Below are 20016 nucleotides of genomic sequence, written 5' to 3'. Positions count from 1 at the left end.
CCCAGGGGCAATCCCAAAATGGCTCAGGAGTTCCATAAAGAAAGGGTGGACGGGGAATCTGAGTCCACAGGTAAAGGCAGCCTCATAAAAGCACACCTCACCCGCGAAGAAATGACAAGCCCTATCCTTGTCATTAGGCCGACGAACACGAACCCTTTCTGGAAACTGAAACCTATCCCTAAACCTACTCACCGTCTCGGCATCTAGACCACAAACCTCTTCAAGGGCATAGAAAGCCCTAACGACACGGGGAGAAGAGACAGCTGTATCCCCCTTCACTGGATTGCCGCTACACGACAACCCAGTCTCGAGATCACTGGATCTGACCTCAGACATAATGTTCTCCTTCCTCACCTGACCCTTGAACCAGTCAACTGATTGCCTAATTAAAGGCAATAATTTAGTCAATACCACACTAAGGCCACTACCCTCAAAGACAAAATTCCCAAAATCTGAGAAAGTGCCTAAAGCCCCCCCTAAGCACGCAAAAAGAAAAGAAACCGAGGGACAAACAACTCTAACCTCAAAACTACCAAACATGAAAACCCAACAAAAACACAAAAAAGGAAAACAACCCAACTGAATCACAGGAAAATTAAAAACAAAAAGAAGCAGGAAAAGAGAAAATCAAGAACAGTACCACAGCAAAACCAAGAAAAGAAAAAACGAGAGGGAAAGAGAAACATACCTTAATCAATGGCGGATTGAGGGAGCTCTGCTTAACCAGCGTACCAACCCAAAGAAAAGTAGCAGAAAAAAGCTAAAAGAAGAGTAATGGTTGAAATGTGAAGGAGAAAAATGAGGAGAGAAGGAAGTTAAAAAGAAAAGCTCGAAAAACGGAAAGGTCGGTGGGAAACCCAATAGTCTCATCACCTTGGGCATTAATTGCATCAATCAGCGTGCGCCACGTAGGCCACGATCTGTGAAGCGTCGCCACTTCGCACTTAATACGGAGCAGAACCCCAAGAGTCATTTACAACCTGTAACCCTTCATATTCTATGATCGTCATTAAAACGACGAACACAGAATCGGGGGCAGATGACAAGGTAGACAAGTACTGACAAAACTATCAAGCCTTCCCATGAGGACGAGACCTTTGATACGGACGAGAATACCCTCAGGATAGACAACGTGGAAGACAACGCTACTGACGAGGACACCCATTCCATTTAATGCAATCAACTAAACGGTTACACTTCCAACTGTACGAACCGTTTAAAGACATTGATGCCTCATTACACAGCTCCAAAACGTTACCCAATGGAGCATTAAAACCTCCATAACTCCTCCAACGGCTAGAGACCATGAGGGCATATATAAAGCCCATACACTCCCACGAAGGAGGGGAAAGACAAGTAAGAAAGGAGATTGTTTATTTGCTTTTCTGTTCATCTTATATTGCTTTTCTTTTAAGAGAGTTTCATATTCTGACTTTGGCATCGGAGGCGTTGTGGCAGACACCACACTGGTGACCATCTGTGGAAGCTGAAGGATCATCTCCATCCAACGAACAGTACTGACGAGTTCACACTCATCACTCAAGATGGGACATATACAGTGAAATTAGGCAACCATGTTGCATCTGAAATATTAAAGATTGAGAAGAATTAGGTAGAAAGCTCTTCCAACCCACCGAGTAATATGGTATGGGAAAGAATATGGAAGCTTAAGATTCCCAATAAAATAAAGGTGTTTGTGTGGAGGGCTGGTCTGAATATTTTACTAACACAGGATAATTTATACGTGTAGGTGCAAAATAGTGACTGATAATACCTATGAACTTTGCAAGTTTAATCGAGAATTGGGGATTCATGTGTTGTGGGAATGTGGAGTTGCACATGATATATGGGCAAGCAGTGTGGTGAAGCTACAAAAGTTTGTGGTAGGACATGTCATTCAGCTTTTTGAAGAGTTACTGGTACGACTGGAGGTGGAGGAATTTAAGTTGTTCCTAGTTCAAGCCTAGTTTGTTTGGAACCAAAGAAATTAAGTCATTCATGGAGGAGTATTGCAAGCACTGAATCTGCTTAATAGAAGGGCAGAGGACTTCCTAGCAGAATTTCACCAAGCATAGGTGCATTTGGGCATGTCAACTACAGCTGAAAATGCAAATAATTGGCAACCACCACCCGCTTCCAAGTTTAAACTCAATTTTGATGAGGCTGTTTTCACAGACCTGGGGTGCTCGAGGATGGGAGTGATTATTCACAACAAAAAGGGTGAGGTCATGGGAGCAAAGTCAACAAAAGGACCAAGAGTAGCAGATAGCCTCGAGGCAAAAGCTCTGGCCTGCCACAACGCACTTGAATTTGCTGTGGACATTGGCTTTTCTGATATAGTTACTGAAGGTGACTGTATTCAAGTGATTGATGCTATCAAAGCAAGCAAAGCTAACTTGTCTCGGCTAGGTCATGTGTTTGACGACATTCAGGTGCTGATTTCAGGCCTTAGGTGGGTAGAAGTTCTTTGGGTAAAGAGAAGTGCAAATCTGGTCTCCCATAGTTTAGCACGCCACGCAAAAAATATTTCAAATGATGTAATTTTGTTGGAGGATTCTCCACCACTAGCTTTGGCATCTCTGTATCATGACTATTCAGCTATTACGGAATGAAAGTTTGCTTCCAGCTTCAAAAAGAAAAGAATTATACTATGTATCTAAATATATATCTTTTAAGTATATCCATGCATATGTTTAGGGTTACAAGCTAGTATATATTAATTGGATTCTCAATTTTTTGTCATGTGTCTCATTTAATTTTTAATTTTGTGCCAAGTGAATTATTGACTGTAAAAATCGAAAAGTCTGAATCCACTTAGATTCAATTGGAGTCCAATTTTCTACCACATATCCATCTAAGTTTTTAATTTTTGTAACAAGTGAATTATTGCTACTACATATTTTAGAAATGTATTATTTAAAAAAAGTGTAAACTAATACTATGTATAATTTGAAAATCTTCTAACAAGATGGTATAATTTTCGTATCCATAATTGTGCGAAAAGAAGGAAGGCCTTACATTTTACGGAAATTGATTTCCGGAAGTAGGTTGAAGTTGAAACAAACACAGCCTTACTGGAACCCGTTAGTCTTGAATCTAAAGCCTATTCTGAAGGACAGAGTCAGCTGAAATCTGTTATAAGCCATTTTTTGTTATTGTTTTTGTTTTTACCAAGATTTATTATTTGTATTTATTTTTCATGTTGGCTAGAGTTTGACATAAGATCTAAACTCTAATAACACTCATTAGCTTCCCCATAAAAGAAAAATAATAATAATAACACTCATTAACAACTTATTTAAATGTCTTTTTGAGAATAACTTATTTAACTTTTTTATTAAAAGTACTATAAATAAAATGTAAAAGATAAATAATGAGACCTACAAATAATAATAAAAAAATTAAAAAAAAACAAAAGCTTATTTATAATTAAGAACCAACTCACACTTAGACCTCCGAACAATGACACCTACTGAATTAAAAATGCAAGGTGTCTCCATATTGGAGTTGCCCTAGAAAAACTAAAATCCTTTTTTTTTTTTTTTAATGTGTATATGTGTTAGATTTCAGCCTAATAATTGGCCAGGCAGTAGTGAATAAATCCAGCTCATATTATTTATATATAAGAAAAAATATTTTAGTTAATAAGATTTGGTAAGCAAGCCATGCACCCAGATGTACTTATTTATTTTACTTCCTTGCTTAGGATATAAAGCCAAATAATTGATTGGGGGCTTTTAAAATAATCTACACATTTTTAATTTGATAACACAAAAATCCTATCAATAAGATAGTAAGGTTTGGTCAGCAAGCACCCACATCCACGTATACTCTCTATGGTTGGGAAGAGGATTCACTACATTGTTTTGAAATTGAGAGGGTGCTACTGCTATCACCTATGTTGGAAACCCCTCGTCCTTAATTCCAAGGCCGTTTTTTGAACAGTAACTCAATTTTCTCAATTTTCCGGAGTCAAAAAAATTAATAGAGAGATGGGTCATCTGACTGTGTCTCATTTCTAACAATCACTTTCCATAAATTTTCTTGGTAGACCACTAATAAAACAGCTGCCTTAGACACTTTAGAATGTTCTCACTTAAAATATTTTTTCTGAGTATAGCAAGAAACCACCAATGAATTTCGTTATTGAAAGAAATACCATTGTGGAGCACACCTTGGTATCTATAAATGTATATGGTTAGTATGAGTTATGGAAGTCATGGGAAAGGTGCAAAATACAAAGAAAGAGAGATAAAAGGGGTTGTAGGAGTATTGTCACAGGAGGGATCGCGCTGCCTTTTGAAAATAGGTGCTTGTGGCTAGCGCGGCCCTTCTGTGACAACATACCTGCAATTTCTTCTGCTCATATTGTCTTCCTTTAGTTCTTTGATTTTCTTAAAAGGTGTCCCTGTCCATTATATTTTGGACCCTCAAAGATTTGTTCTCCACATTCTTCTTTAGCAATCCTTTTTTTTTTTTTTTTTCTGTGCACTATTTGATGAATTTTCTGACATCTAAAATGAGATTGAGGCTGTCCATGGTAGTTTGAATACCTCAACTTTGAGTGTTTGTGTGTGTGTGTGTCTAGATATATGTATATATATATATATATTTGATTTGTCTTTTTAGATAGATATAACTACCATGTTGCTTCTTAAGGATAGAAACATAGTATTAATGTTTTTATGCTGTTTTTTTTTTTCACCAAGACTAACCTGTGTATTCATCATTCTTCTGGAAAGGAAAATTTTCTTGACTTTGTCAAGCACATGATTATTTATTTAGTGAAAATATATCTATCATCGTCATTTGAAAATTGAAATATCCTTTTCAAGATGATCATTTGATCATGATCATCAATTTTAATTAAAACCTAATTGGAGCTAATGGTATGTTTTGAAGAAGATAAAAGAATTGATGATGTTATCTACTTGAATTTTAGTGTCACTACTTCATCATCAAGATTTCATCAATGTATGAGATATGAGCATTAGGAAACTGACATGATGAATAGAATAAAAAGGTTCTCTTGATCATCTCCAACTGTAATTAGCGTTGACAACTTACATATGTATAATTGTATATGTATAAACAATTCATAGTTTCAGATAAGGCATGTATATAGGTTTAAAAAATTAAGATCCAGTGATCATATAATTGGTCGATATTTAGTACTGAATTCCATGCTTGCCCCATATGAGCTTTTTATAATACAGCTCCCATTCGCCGGTGCCACCTACCTACAATCATATTTTAAGAGAGAGTTTTGAAGTTTATGCCTGGATCTTGGGATGAACATTAACATAGTTATTTTTTTCTTGAAGTGTCAATTATAAAAGTGCCAGGCTTTTATTGGGAACATCATATACATATACCCGCAACAATTAGACTAAATAAGCGAAGGGTGAGATAAATAATTTAAGCAGTAGAGGAACTATAGAAGACATGTTCATATATATGTGTGTGTGTGTGTGTGTGTGTGTGTGTGGATTCTTGTTGCAGGAGAGGGGTAGCCCAGGGAAAGAGAGGAGCATTAGAAGAGATGTATAGGAACTTCTGTCGTGGGAGAGATGACGCCTTGCGCTGCAGTAGAAGACAATTTGAGCAGTAGGCATCATCTCTCCTCGACANTATATATATATATATATTTGATTTGTCTTTTTAGATAGATATAACTACCATGTTGCTTCTTAAGGATAGAAACATAGTATTAATGTTTTTATGCTGTTTTTTTTTTTTTCACCAAGACTAACCTGTGTATTCATCATTCTTCTGGAAAGGAAAATTTTCTTGACTTTGTCAAGCACATGATTATTTATTTAGTGAAAATATATCTATCATCGTCATTTGAAAATTGAAATATCCTTTTCAAGATGATCATTTGATCATGATCATCAATTTTAATTAAAACCTAATTGGAGCTAATGGTATGTTTTGAAGAAGATAAAAGAATTGATGATGTTATCTACTTGAATTTTAGTGTCACTACTTCATCATCAAGATTTCATCAATGTATGAGATATGAGCATTAGGAAACTGACATGATGAATAGAATAAAAAGGTTCTCTTGATCATCTCCAACTGTAATTAGCGTTGACAACTTACATATGTATAATTGTATATGTATAAACAATTCATAGTTTCAGATAAGGCATGTATATAGGTTTAAAAAATTAAGATCCAGTGATCATATAATTGGTCGATATTTAGTACTGAATTCCATGCTTGCCCCATATGAGCTTTTTATAATACAGCTCCCATTCGCCGGTGCCACCTACCTACAATCATATTTTAAGAGAGAGTTTTGAAGTTTATGCCTGGATCTTGGGATGAACATTAACATAGTTATTTTTTTCTTGAAGTGTCAATTATAAAAGTGCCAGGCTTTTATTGGGAACATCATATACATATACCCGCAACAATTAGACTAAATAAGCGAAGGGTGAGATAAATAATTTAAGCAGTAGAGGAACTATAGAAGACATGTTCATATATATATGTGTGTGTGTGTGTGTGTGTGTGTGTGTGTGGATTCTTGTTGCAGGAGAGGGGTAGCCCAGGGAAAGAGAGGAGCATTAGAAGAGATGTATAGGAACTTCTGTCGTGGGAGAGATGACGCCTTGCGCTGCAGTAGAAGACAATTTGAGCAGTAGGCATCATCTCTCCTCGACAGAAGCTCCTTCAATTTCTTCAAAATGTACTTGATTTTCAGCCCATCCTCTAATTTTGAGAGGTAAGCACTTCCTTTCTTCGTTGTTTTTTCAAATAGTTTGTAGCTTTGGTTCTGATTGTTGGGTATGTGTGTGCGTGTGTGTGTTTTGAATTTCTTTGTTTCATTGTTCATATGATATACTAATAAGAAATACAATAGAACATGTGTGTGTTTGTTGAATTTTCTTTATTTCATTGTTCATAAGATATAGTAAGCAATAAAATAGAACATGAAGAGAACTGACAATTTTTCAATTTCCAAGATTTAGAAGTATTCATTTCAAGTTAGGAATTAGGAGATTTGAGGTAAGTTTCTATATTATATGATATTGCTTTGAAAAGCCAAATATAAATTTTCAAGCTAATAGAGTTTTCAGAAAGAGTTAAACGCTATGTGATTTTGTACCTTTTGATTTTGGGATCAGGTCAGTTTGGATTGTTTACTTTCTTGCAACACTGAATCAAGATTGGCTGCGGAGAATTTGCAGTGCTTGAGAAAAGCCTCCTTTATAAGGATGTTTCTTTTAAATGCTATAGCATCCCCTTCTTTTAATGTAATCACCTTAAATCAGGGATACCTCATTTGGTTTACCAAATTGCCATGGTTAAGGGTCCCTAAGATCTAGTGTTTAGATAAAAAAAGGCTCAGTACGCAAGCACCTAAGTGGTTAAATTTGGTTCTTTTTCCTTCTTTATTTCCTTTTGTTTTCACCAATCACAAGTTGAAAGCTGGAAGCTTAGTAAGATGAAGCATTTTGAATTTGTTACAGTGTGTTGGCTGCGGAGCTCAATTCCAACAACCTCTTCCAAAAATTTTAAGGTAGATTACTTAAAGCTTCTTTAGTGAAACAATCCAATCATATTGAACATGTGGGAGTTGACTCTTTAAATACATTTTAAACAGATGTCTCTGGTTGTATTCTAGGCAGCCAGTCTCCAAACATTCAAAGTCAGTTTCACATGAAAGAGCAAATATTTTGTGTAAAGAGAGAGAAAAGGACACACACCTTTTTGTGTCTATAAATATAAAGGAATGGTACGAGGCATAGAAGCCATGAAGATCATGGGGCTAAAAGAAACAAAGTTATTGAAGTTGGGGGACTCTTGTCGCAGGAGGGATGGCACTGGCTTTCTTATGGCAAGCCACATGCAGCAAGTGCCATCATTCTGAGACAAGATACCCTTCAATTTCTTCTTCCTCCGTTCTTCATTTTTCTTGATTTCATTAACACAAGGTACGAATCTCCATTACTTCGTCACCCTTAAATGTCTCTCTTCTTTGTTTCTTGTTACTCTTCTTCTTCTTCTCCAGCCGTCATTTTTATCACATACAAGCAGCTTTGAGGCCATCCATGGTGATATGATTCTTTTTACTGCAGCATATTTTATTCCTTTACTATTGTTGTTGTTGTTGCAGCTACTGCTGCTGCTTTTGTCGTTGTTGTTGTTGCTGTTGTTGATGCTGTTATTGGCAAATATCACTTCTTAGTTGTTCCTTTACAACGTTTGTTTGATTATTATTATTATTTTTAACTATTTCCTTGAGATTATTTTATGTTCCGAGCTTCTCTAAGACATGTTGATTTCAAGCACAGGTAGCTTATTAACTGTAAAGGTACAATCCATTTAATTATCTAATCAATCACTTACAAGTAAAAAATGCTTAAATAATCCAATCATATAACTGCTTAAAAGGAAATTTAATTTTCAAGTTGAAGATATATATATATATATATATATAGGGTTGGGTTTAAGTACATCTGGTATAACTCTAAGTAATGTTACACAATTCAATATTTTTTAATTAGATGCGAATATTGACAAATCAACCGTTATATTACATTATCTTTGTATATTCTTTATGCTTAAAAAATTTCAAAGTGATCAAAAATTAATATCCATGTCATCAATCAATTATTATAATTCAAATTTTTGTATTTTAAAATAATGCATAAAATATGAGTTTATAGATCAAATGGTAAATAGCATCCGATTGATATGAAAATTAGAATGCGTATTAAAAACATATAAAACATGTAATTCAACAGTTAGATTTTCAAAATATTAATTCAATAACAAGTTATTGGGTGGTATAACATTACTTAAAATTACACCAGGTGTAACTTGAACCCAACTCATATATATATATGTGTGTGTGTGTGTGTGTGTGTGTGTGTGGTAGTGATAATAAGGTTTATGGTTATTCATCCACTTGGATTTAATCTCAGCCAGGTATGGACAAAAGGATATGAAAAACGAAATAATACATATTTTAAGACGTTTTTAGATCATCTCCAGCTAAGTTATTCTGAAAACATGCATAAACAAGTCATAAATTCGTACAAGGCTTGTAGGGTAGGAATATATATAGTTTTCTTAATTATGAGAAAATATAGTTTTTTATTTATTTGTCATGGTAGGGAAGAAATAGAGTGGGCTTCTATATTTGTATAATTTATTATGAACTTGTAAGAGTCTATTTGTGTAGCTTGTCCCTAATGAGCATTCCATTTTACCTAGTTCCCTCTTCCCCTGATACTACCTACCTGTAATGATTTTCTAAAAGAGCATTTTAAAAGTATAGGCTTGGCTGTTTCAACTTTTTAATTAAAAACTAGGACTATGTACAAATCCTTATACATATAGGGAAGAAGCTAGCTATATATGAAATAATCAGGTGGTCCAATTATTTGAATGAAGCTGTGCTTTTTATGCTGAGTAGTGGATCAATATACGCTGTAGCAGAGTTGCATCAAGAGTGATTCTCTATCAGCTTGGGGCCACATCTTTGATGACATTAAACTTATGCTGGAAAAGTAGCTGGTACTTGGGAAATTGATTGCTGCTTGCTTTTCAATGACTAATAAGGCTGCCAAAGCCTTATCTTCTTGTATCACACTCATTTGCATTGAAGAATGTCCTCCTTATGTACAACCATTACTGTAGGTTTTGGCCTTATTTGTGTGTCATGCTCATGTATACCTCTTTTTTTTAATCAAAATATAAAGCATCATCTCTCCTTGTTAGAAGCATACTCTTGATTCAAACCCCTCTTACACCAAGCTCAAGGAAAGGTAAGCACTTATTTTATTGCTCTAGTTGTTGGAGTTTAATATGGTTATTGATGCTGATGCTAATATCAAAAGATGCATTAAAAGGAGATCATGTGGAGGTCTTGGAGTTACAGAAGAGGGGGGCACTCAGCAAAATGGTAAGAACTCAATGAGCTGATCACATGAACTGCAACTTGATTTGCTTTCTTGTAAACCATGCCCCCACCAGACTTCATCTCAATTCTCAACACTTGGGCGAGTAATTATTCGGCTAACAGCCAATTCTTGGAATTTTCTTGTCTCACCAAAAAAAATAGTCAAATCATGATTTTCCTTTGTTGAAGTGAGCTTTTTATTTTTTATTTCTTTTTTGTACTTTTTCTTTTTTTGGGTTTGGTTTTTCACTCTCCATTCAGTGGTGGGGAATTGAATCTGTATGGTGGTTTGGGTGGGAGGTATTCAATGAGGGGATTTGGATTTTAATTTTTAGTTTAAATGACTTGAATAAAATAAAATTTTATAATTTTTGTTTGTATTGATCAAATTTATGAATAGATTTGAGCTTATTCATATGTGAATTTGAAGTGATTAGGTATAAGATTGTTATGTCAGATCCATAATATCATGAGTTTTTTTGTTTGATTCTATCAAAATCCAAGTCATAATGTGTTGCTAAGTTTATATCAAGTGATTCATAATAATATTAATTCTTCAAAGCCCTTTATGTTAAATTCTTAAATCCAAAGGCAACTATAAATAATTCAAAGTAACAACTAATTTTAACTGGAATCACATTTCATGATTATTAAATTCCAGAAATTTACTATAATACTCTTCTTCATTTTTATTTTCTTCCTGTGTGTGTGCGCGTGTGAGGGCAGAAGCAATTTGTCATGCCACTCAATTCTCTTCATTGAATCATATCATTTCGCTGACCTTTTTTTTTATTTTTTTTGAATAAATCATTTTGCTGACTTTAACGTTCCAATGTAGGAAATCATCTCTAACTATATCAAACAAAACTTAATCCCAAATGTAATCTTAATCCCAAACATTTGGGGTCAGTTATACATATTCAACAAACTAGTCACGATGAGTTATATGCATTTTTTTCTACCATTATATTTCATCTGAAATTATATTGTTTGTTATTATATCTTAATTGACATAACTTTTTTTAACTATTTCTACTAATATTATTTTAAATCTTCATTTACCTTTTTTTTTTTTTAAATCTTTTCAACAACAAGAGTTACCCTTATGTTTAAGTGAATTTTCTCATTTCGAATCTTATCTTCTTGTATTTTCATAAATTAATTTTAATATTTTTACTTTAGTTACACCCATTTTATGAATATGTTATTTTTTTAACAATGCAACATTCAACACCTTAGAACATAACAACTTTTATAGCAATCTTATAAAAAATTTCCTTCAACTTAATAGGTATTCTACAATCATATAAATAGTATCCTCCATACTATTATCATATAATTCAGTTCTTCTTCAGTCTCTCAATCCAATTTAAATCCGATATCTGTTCTACATCAGATCTTATACCATTTAAATCCTCCAACTTTAACTAGATGTGAGACACATGGAATTTATTTGATTTTGTGTGGTGTACATGGGATTTTAAATAATAAAAACTGGATTTGTCATAAGCCATCTGTCTTACATCTAGATTAAAATTAGGGGAAATTGGAGGATTTAAATAAGAATTGATCATTTCTCATTGATTTAAGATATTGAAAACTATCACTCTTTCATATTTCTTGACCATTAATTAAGTCATACAGCCCTTCATTTTTGTTTCAACTTTTACTAAACCGACATTCTATATACTATGTTTTAGTCCTGCTTTGTTGAAAACTTTCATATTCTAAAACATCTCACCAAAATTCTAACTTTACATTATTTTATGTGTGAGAGACTATGCCTTTCAAGAGACAGTGGAAAGAATCCTATTATTATTATTCTCTCTCTCGGATTAAGGGTTGTACAATGGGGTAACTACTTATTTTAACAAAGTAAATAAGAAATTAAATTGAAAAATACATTGTACTCATTAATGAATTGAAAATTGTACATCTCTTTGATAATAACCAAAATTTCATCGCTTTGGTCCTAAATACAATCTAAAATAAAAATACAATACTTTGATTCCAAGTTATAATCTTTAAAAAAAATATATATATATAAGGGAAAAACTTAATCTACTAACCCTTGATCTAAGTTTGGATGCTTGGTTAAAAGATTAAGAAGGTATTAGGCATCCAACATGCTTGGTAAAACCAATCTTTTTTACTATGATGACCAATGATCATTTCACATCATTCAAGAGTTTATATTATCCAAAACATATAAATTGCAGAGATAAAACATCTAAGAACATGATGAAACTCTATTCTAGGCATGCATATTAGATTTTGAAAGAGTTGGTGAATATTAGTGATGTGTGACAAACCCTAGTTCTAAGAGCATGTGAATATGTTATTGAATTGAAAACCCTTAATTCTAAGAGCATGTGAGCATGTTATTAGATTGAAAACTCTAATCATGCAAAGGCTAAGAACAACCTAGATCTATATATCATGCTAATCAAGAAAATATGAAAAACCTAGAAATTAAACATGCTTAAATTTAAAAGCATAAAATAAAAAGGAGGTTAATTAAGAAACCTAACTTGCATGCACAGCACTCCAAAGCACTTCAAGCTAGGTAGCAGAGAGAGAGAGAGAGAGAGAGAGGAATTTTAAATTTTCTGAATTTCAAAAGGATTTGGTGTCTTTTTTTCAACCGAAAGTGAATGGGCGGTATTTGTACTTAAGGTGGGGGAGCTAGGGCTATGTCTCTAGGCAATGTAGGACTCAAAAAATTAGGTTTTTTGAGCAAAAATTGTAAGAATCAAGGTCAACTTGTCTGGAGAGCAAGTCGAACCAAAAAGGGAAGAGAATCTAGAGGCTCTGACCAAAGTGTTGATCGGCACTTAGCTCTAGATCCTTCTAATCCATACTTTTTCCGTTCTATTAATTTTCGCTTTCGATATGGACCTAATTTCTTACAAATTTTTATTTCATTTTTTTTATTTTTTTTTTGGGGTCCTCAAGGTTAGCAAATTAATTCCAAGTACATCTAATTAATTAATTAATTAATTATTAATTAATCAATTAATACCTATTTAATCAAAAATTAATAATTGCTTTAACTTGGATTTAATTTGGAGCATGCAATCTTACCATAAATCCTACCATAAGCCAATATGATTATGAGAAATTATCTAATGTAAATTGGACTGAAAATAGACTAATTAAAATTAAGAGATCATAATAACCTATTGTCGGAATCTGATTCATATAAGAGTATCTATCTTACCGTTAAAATATGTTTTTTTGATATCTTTCAATTTGGTGATCCAATTTATACTCATGAACTGTCATTTTGATCATTTTGACCTCAATATTAATTTTATAAAAAGTATTTGGAGATCAAACAACCAAATTTCAGTCTTGCCTTTAAGATCTAACTTGACATTAACCATCGGTATAGTTTCATCCACTTAAAATCTACAGAAAGCATGCACTAATATTGGACTTTATCTTAAATAGATTTAGAGAACTCATCCATCACCGATGCAAAAGGATAGAGATTTAATATTGATTCTTGATGCAAATTTATAATGATAGGAAATTCATTTATGATGTATATATCTACTTTTATATATAGAAAATGACGTGTTTACTTGGTTTCACACTATCTTTATTTCCCTAACGTGTCTATTAAATCAACTTAATATATGTAAGTCATTCTCAAAAAAAAAAAAAAAAAAAAAAAAAAAAAATATATGTAAGAGGATATATTAAGAGGAAAGCCTTTCCTTTCAAAAGCAATTCATCTCCCCTAGACAAATAAAGAAGCAATTTTTTTTTCTTGTTCCATTGTACTTGTCAAGAGACATATTAAGAGTCACTTTGTTAACATGGTTCTTTAGGAAAGGAAATGTAAGGAACACCTGAAATAGAGACAAAACCTAATGAAATATTGAGAACTCACTAGTTGATATGTCCTTTTTCTTTCTGTAGACCATGCCACGTGTGTCCGTACACAAAATAATGGAGCACTACATTAATAGGCTCATTCTTTTCAATATTGAGGCCATACTTATTGTCGGTAAATCACCAAAGTCTGGGAGACCCTTTTTTTTTTAATTTGTTTAAACTAATGGAAGCAAAACATGATTCCCTAAGAGAAATTATTACTTATCCATATGAAAGGATATGACGAATATCTTTTATTCAAAATCATTCAGCGCATTGGAATTTTATAATATATACCATCAATAATTAAGGACAAATGAGATCCGACGCCAGGTAGTTTATTATTATCCCCTTAGTGGGGAGAAATTATATATAAACTTGTGCTTGCAGTGTCACTTCTCTTCTTTAATCTAAGTGTTGAATCATTATTTGTTCTTTTTCTTCTTTTGTTTTGTTTTCCTTATTTCAATTCCTTAAATATTCTTCAAAAGTTGTCCTTGCTATACTCAATAATTGACAATTCTGTTGGGAGTGAGTGATTCAAAGAGAGGCTATCAAATTTGTTGGGTCCGCAGGAGTCTGGACCCCTTTAACTTTTGTCTCTGTTGTTGAGCTCACATGTGATTGGTTTTGAGGATTAAAAAACACATTAAAAATGAGCTGTAAGGCACACAGCTTTTGTACGGAAATATGAAAAGCATTAGGCTTTAGTCCCATTAATTTACTTACTCATGATGATGATTAATCAATTCGTTCATACGAAGTTAACGAATCACGAGGCCAAGTTACATGGAGTACTAATTAATCTACGTACGTAGACCCACCCAACTCAAGATTATACGGTTTTTTAACAAAATATTGCCCAAGCCCCAAGGAGTAAGGTGTGTCAAATCTCTAAAATTTTCTCTTTCATTGCTGCTGGTTATGTATAATCATAGACCATCTTACACAGAAAACCCTAGTTTTCTCTAGGAAAAAGAAAATTATATATCTATGAACAAAATTATGACCCTATCTTGCTAGGGGGGAACTCATTAATCTAATTCTCTTTGAATTTACAGACACCTTTCGTGACTAAAGGGCAACAAATTTCATACTGAATTTTGCTTTGAATGGAATTTATATATAAGGCTTCTTGTAGTAGAACATTTCTAGCAGAATGTAAGAAATTAATTAGTAATGTGGACATGACAAAACTGTATTCTAGCTAAGGTTCCTTTTTTAAAGCTTTCACTTGAATTAGTCACTATGATATATATATATATATATATCTCTCTCTCTCTCTCTCTCTCTCTCTCAAACTGTATTCTAGCTAAGGTTCCTTTTTTAAAGCTTTCGCTTGAATTAGTCACTATGATATATATATATATATATATATATCTCTCTCTCTCCCCCACCCTTGAATTATTAATTACTCTGACCTACTAAAATTTTAATAAAAAAAATTTTGGAACCATATGTAGAAAATAATATGGTTTTCAAAGGGATCAATGACTTTGAAAGTACTCGTAGAAGGAATTTAACAAATAAATTAAAAACACTAAAGTACTACTATTTTGTTTTTATTATAAGAAACTTGTAACTTTTATTAAAACACTAAATTACTTTTTAATTAGATGAAAAAACTAGGTTTTTTTTTTTTTTTTTTTTTATAACCAAGGAAACTAACCTTGTACGATACCTTATATTAACTAACATTAATACTCTTTAATGATTCTGTTCGGGCCCACTACTTTAGAATGATAAAAATTAGAAAAGCAATTTTACATTTTAAAGGGAATCTTATTGTAATATTCGTTAAGTGATTAATAATTTCATAATCAACAGGCTTTTGATCTACTTATATTGAAAGTTGTGAGGTCAGGACTCAGAAATCCCACGATATGAATGTTAATAGTTTTAGAAATTTTATAATGACATTACCCACCCATTACTACTTGATGGCTTATAAAACAATTGTCTGTCATTACCTAAGCAAAGTATAATGACCCGAGTTTTATAGTTTAACTTTAATCGGTTCATTCTGGTATCTCTAACAACAACATTTAAAGTTCAATTTTTTTTAACCTCTACTATCAATGTATTAAAAAAAAAAAAAAGCAAAGTATATTTAAAAAATATAGCTTATATGAAGTACAAATACTATCGCATAGCAAAAGAGAGAAAAAAAAACATATATATATATATATAATATGTTTATATATAAAAGTAGGAACTTCAACCATAGTGGTCTAATTTAGGTTATGCCAATTAGCGATTCCATAAGATTAAAGGGAATTCTTCTTTTCAAAAAATAAAAAATAAATGAAAATTCTCTTCATTTATATTACTTGCAAGTTGTGAGCTTAGAAAAGCTCCCATGATATGAATGTTAACAGTTTTAGCAATTTTATGCTGCCTTTACCCACCCATTAGTAATTGATGGCTAGTAATGAAATTGCTTCTCACTAACAAAGTAAAATATAATGGTGAGAGCTTTGTGGCTCAATTGGTATTTTTTGGTATTTCTAATTGAGACATTTAGACTTCAAATTTCTTCACCCCAATTATCGATGTATTAAAAAATTTTAAGCAAAGTATAACTTAAAAAGAAAAAGGAAAAAAAAAATCCTCTTAGGATGGTTTTGTAGCAGCTCTACAATTTTGGTAGTGCTTCTATAGGTTGTGCCAATTAGTGCATTCCTTGTCTTTCTCCTTTGAGAGAGAGAGAGAGAGAGAGAGAGAGAGAGAGAGAGAGAGAGAGAGAGAGAGAGAGAGAGAGAGAGAGAGAGAGAGAGAGAGAGAGAGAGAGAGAGAGAGAGAGAGAGAGAGAGAGATCTTCATTTAGCCTTACACCTCATTAAAATTTGCATTTATATCAATTATTAATTACTTGGCAATGTTAATGTGGTAAATGCATTTATTTGTTTCTAAGTATTAATTATATACACCCCCCCCCCATGGCACACTACTAATTATTTATTTATATAAATTACATGGTTATTTTATAAAATTATATGTAATAAAAATTTATTTGGAATACTTATTATCAAAAAAAAAAAAAATATGACATTATTCTTCATGTTTAGTTGCTTTGACAAAAATTAAAATAAAAACCTTTAAAAAGTAAAATCAAATTTAATTTTATATGCAATGAAGATATCAAAAATAATTGTGTGCTTAAATTATTAGATATAATTAAATATTTGTGACTACAATAACGTAATATGTTCATATATTTTTAATTATATTAATTTAATAAATATATATTTCATAACTACTATTAATGACACTAATATATATAAATATGTATCTGAAGTTATGAACCAATACTAAAGTAATCTAATTTGTGCAATGTAATCAAACAAAGTACCAATAGGATGAATGCATTTATTTTCATGCATATATATTTTGTATTTGTTTATTATAAGTGATGCACTATTTATTTATGAAATTCATTTTCATGATATATTTCTAAGGTTTTTTTTATACATTGATATTTTGGGTGGGGTGATTTGAACTTAAGATTTAGATATTTTCGTTAGAAATACCTATAAGAGTCAACTAGTTGAGTTATAACGCTCTTGGTGATATTTTTCTAAGATTTATATAAAATAAATAAATAAATTGAAATATGACATTCTTGCTTAAATTAACTTGCGCAGGCAACCATTTAAGTATGTACTCAGGAAAGCTGTTTGGTTGCTAAGAAATTGTGATTCCAATTGAAGTTTTATTTTATTTCCTCGAGAACTAAACAAAAAAAGAAATGAAATTTTTGAAAGGGGCATGGCACACACGCAACATCTCTTGAGAGAGAATAGTGACGCTCGTAAGTTTGCACTACGTGATAACAATTCTTTAGAACTCAGTGATTTGATTAAGGAAAAGCTCCCTCTATGAGTCCGCGAACCTCTTGAAGGAATCAACGGAGGTCCCAATCCCTAGCTCCAAGAAATCGTCTTTCAATGCTTTTGTTATTGAACAAATCTCATAAGCTATGTGGCATTCACTTTCGCATCCAATCAGCATAAACAGATTATTTTAATCTTCTCATTTGCCACCTCTCTTTTTTTCTACAAATTTAATTAAAATGGCATATTTGAAAGATTACTATGAACTATTTTGAAACATGGGATAAAGATTGAAGACCAAAATAGTAATTAATCCAAAATAATTAAAGTGATGTAAAAAAGAGGGAAGAGAAAATTAACGAAAAACAAGAGAATTAACTTGATTTGGAGCATACCTCTGTTACCAAAAAAAAAAAACTACTTCAAAAAATCATGATTTACGTTAATATATTTTATAAGAATTATATTTTTTTTCCAAGTCAAACAAGTATTATATTATATTATATTTTTTCCAAGACTCTAGATGCCGCCAGGGATAAATCTTTTAGAATAGATTTTCACAGTATATTGTATTATAGCCATATTTTTTCCCTTGAAAACGTGAGCATGCAAGGAGCTTGACAAATATGACTATCAATTCAATTCACATGTGTTGAAGTAATTTACTGATCATGATCTTTTAGACCCATTCAAATGGATATTATGGTCACATGGATGCACAGTGATTATGTTCTATAACTTAATACTTCTTTTCAGATCTTTCTGATGAAGAATGTTTCTCTCTCTCTCTGTCTCCCTCTACAGCCACATGTAGGCGCAGGCACATCTAAATAGTAAATAGGCGTGTCAGAAGGATTGGAATAAAGTTTAGTAAAGGTATGTTCTCAATCAAATTCTCAGTGGGAGCAGGATGACCAAAATTATGGGAGGAAGAAACAAAGCGTCAACGGTGGGTTAATGTCCCGTCGGAGATGGCACCCACATTACATACACATTGCATTTTTGAAGTTGGTGGTCGGTGCAGTCTCCTCTTGACAAGTGTCACCATTGAAGGCAATTGTTATGTTGAACCAAGTTGCGCGAGCCTACGCAAGCTGTGTGCAATTGTTTAATAAGGATCATGAAATTAGGGGTGTCCACGGGTCGGGTTTATGGCCAATCCAGACTCAATCTGATCTTCTCGGGTGGGGAAAATTTCGATCCACAACTGACTCATGGGAAGTTTCAAATCAACCAAGTCGGGTCATATCTGGTTTCAAGTAATAATCGGTCAGTTTTGAGTTTTGTGATTTTGCCTGATTTTGGCCGAAATCTGGTCAGATCTCGTCAGATCTGGTTAAATCTAACGATATTCGGCCGATATTCCTTCGTATCTACGGAAATCTGGTCGAGATTTTGCCGAAATCTAACGAGATTTGGCTGAGTTAGAGTTGAGCTTACCAGAGTTTGGCCGAGTTTGAGTAGATCTGGGCTAGATTCGCAAGATTTAAGCATATCTGAGTGAGGATTTGAGCGGATCTGAGTAAAGGAAGGCCAAACGTGGCCGGATTGGAGTTGAGAAGCCCAAATGTCGCTGAATTTTGGCCTTCTTTTTGAGGTTTTGTTGAGCGGGTCAAGTAGATTGGGTTTTTAAGGACGAAATTACCACTCAACCCGCCGAGGTCAGGTTCTGAAGATTGGGACCCGTCACCGACCCATAGAAGGTGTCGGTCCAATCGTAACGGGTCGGTTTTGATCAGGCAAATTAGTTCCAATGGGTCTTCGGGTACTCTGGACACCCCTACATGAAATATAATATTCTTCTCTTTAAAAAAGATGAAAAAAAGAAAAAAAAAATGGAGCAAAGTTTAGACTTTATTATTATTTTTCTTTAGTACCTATAAGTTATACATACTACCTCAGCAATGAAAATATGGCTCTTCAAGCTTCTTGGCCAGTCGACCCAATCAATTCATTGCAACCCAATCTAACACCTTAGGTGGTCGGCTACAAGTCTCAACCCTCAGAAACCAAATTTAATGGGTCAAGTGATAGGTTTCCTCATCTAAAACCTGAGCCATCCAACCTGATCAATAAGCACTTAAAATACGGGCAAATATACCTAGATTCGACAACATTCAAGCCACCCTTCTCTTAGATTCGATCATGTTTGCTTAGATTTCCACTCAAATTCAAAAGATCTACTCTCAAATCCAAAAGTCTACTTTTCTTCACTTAGATTGGCAAAGATATACTCTCTAATGCCTACTGTTATTCCATTAGTTTTGACCGAACCAACTGATCATCCTTTTGAGCTCAATCTGACTCGACTCATGGTGATTGGCGGTCGGCTGTGGGTCTCGTCTTCTTTCACCCGACTTGAACGGAAAAAGTTTGAAATGA

General features: G+C 33.1%; 1 protein-coding gene across 1 annotated transcript; it reads left to right on the top strand.

Moving 5' to 3' along the window:
- Nucleotides 1-2087: 2087 nt before the first annotated feature.
- Nucleotides 2088-2612, top strand: LOC136066171 (uncharacterized). Its single transcript, XM_065770048.1, has one exon. It carries the CDS (start codon nucleotides 2088-2090, stop codon nucleotides 2610-2612), a length of 525 nt encoding a protein of 174 aa, XP_065626120.1.
- The last annotated feature ends 17404 nt before the right edge of the window (nucleotides 2613-20016 follow it).

Source organism: Quercus suber, unplaced genomic scaffold, assembly GCF_002906115.3.
Source record: "Quercus suber isolate HL8 unplaced genomic scaffold, Cork oak 2.0 scaffold_28, whole genome shotgun sequence".
Classification (NCBI taxonomy): Eukaryota; Viridiplantae; Streptophyta; class Magnoliopsida; order Fagales; family Fagaceae; genus Quercus; species Quercus suber.
Note: the sequence above shows the minus strand (reverse complement) of the source record. Positions and strands in the feature narration are given on the sequence as shown.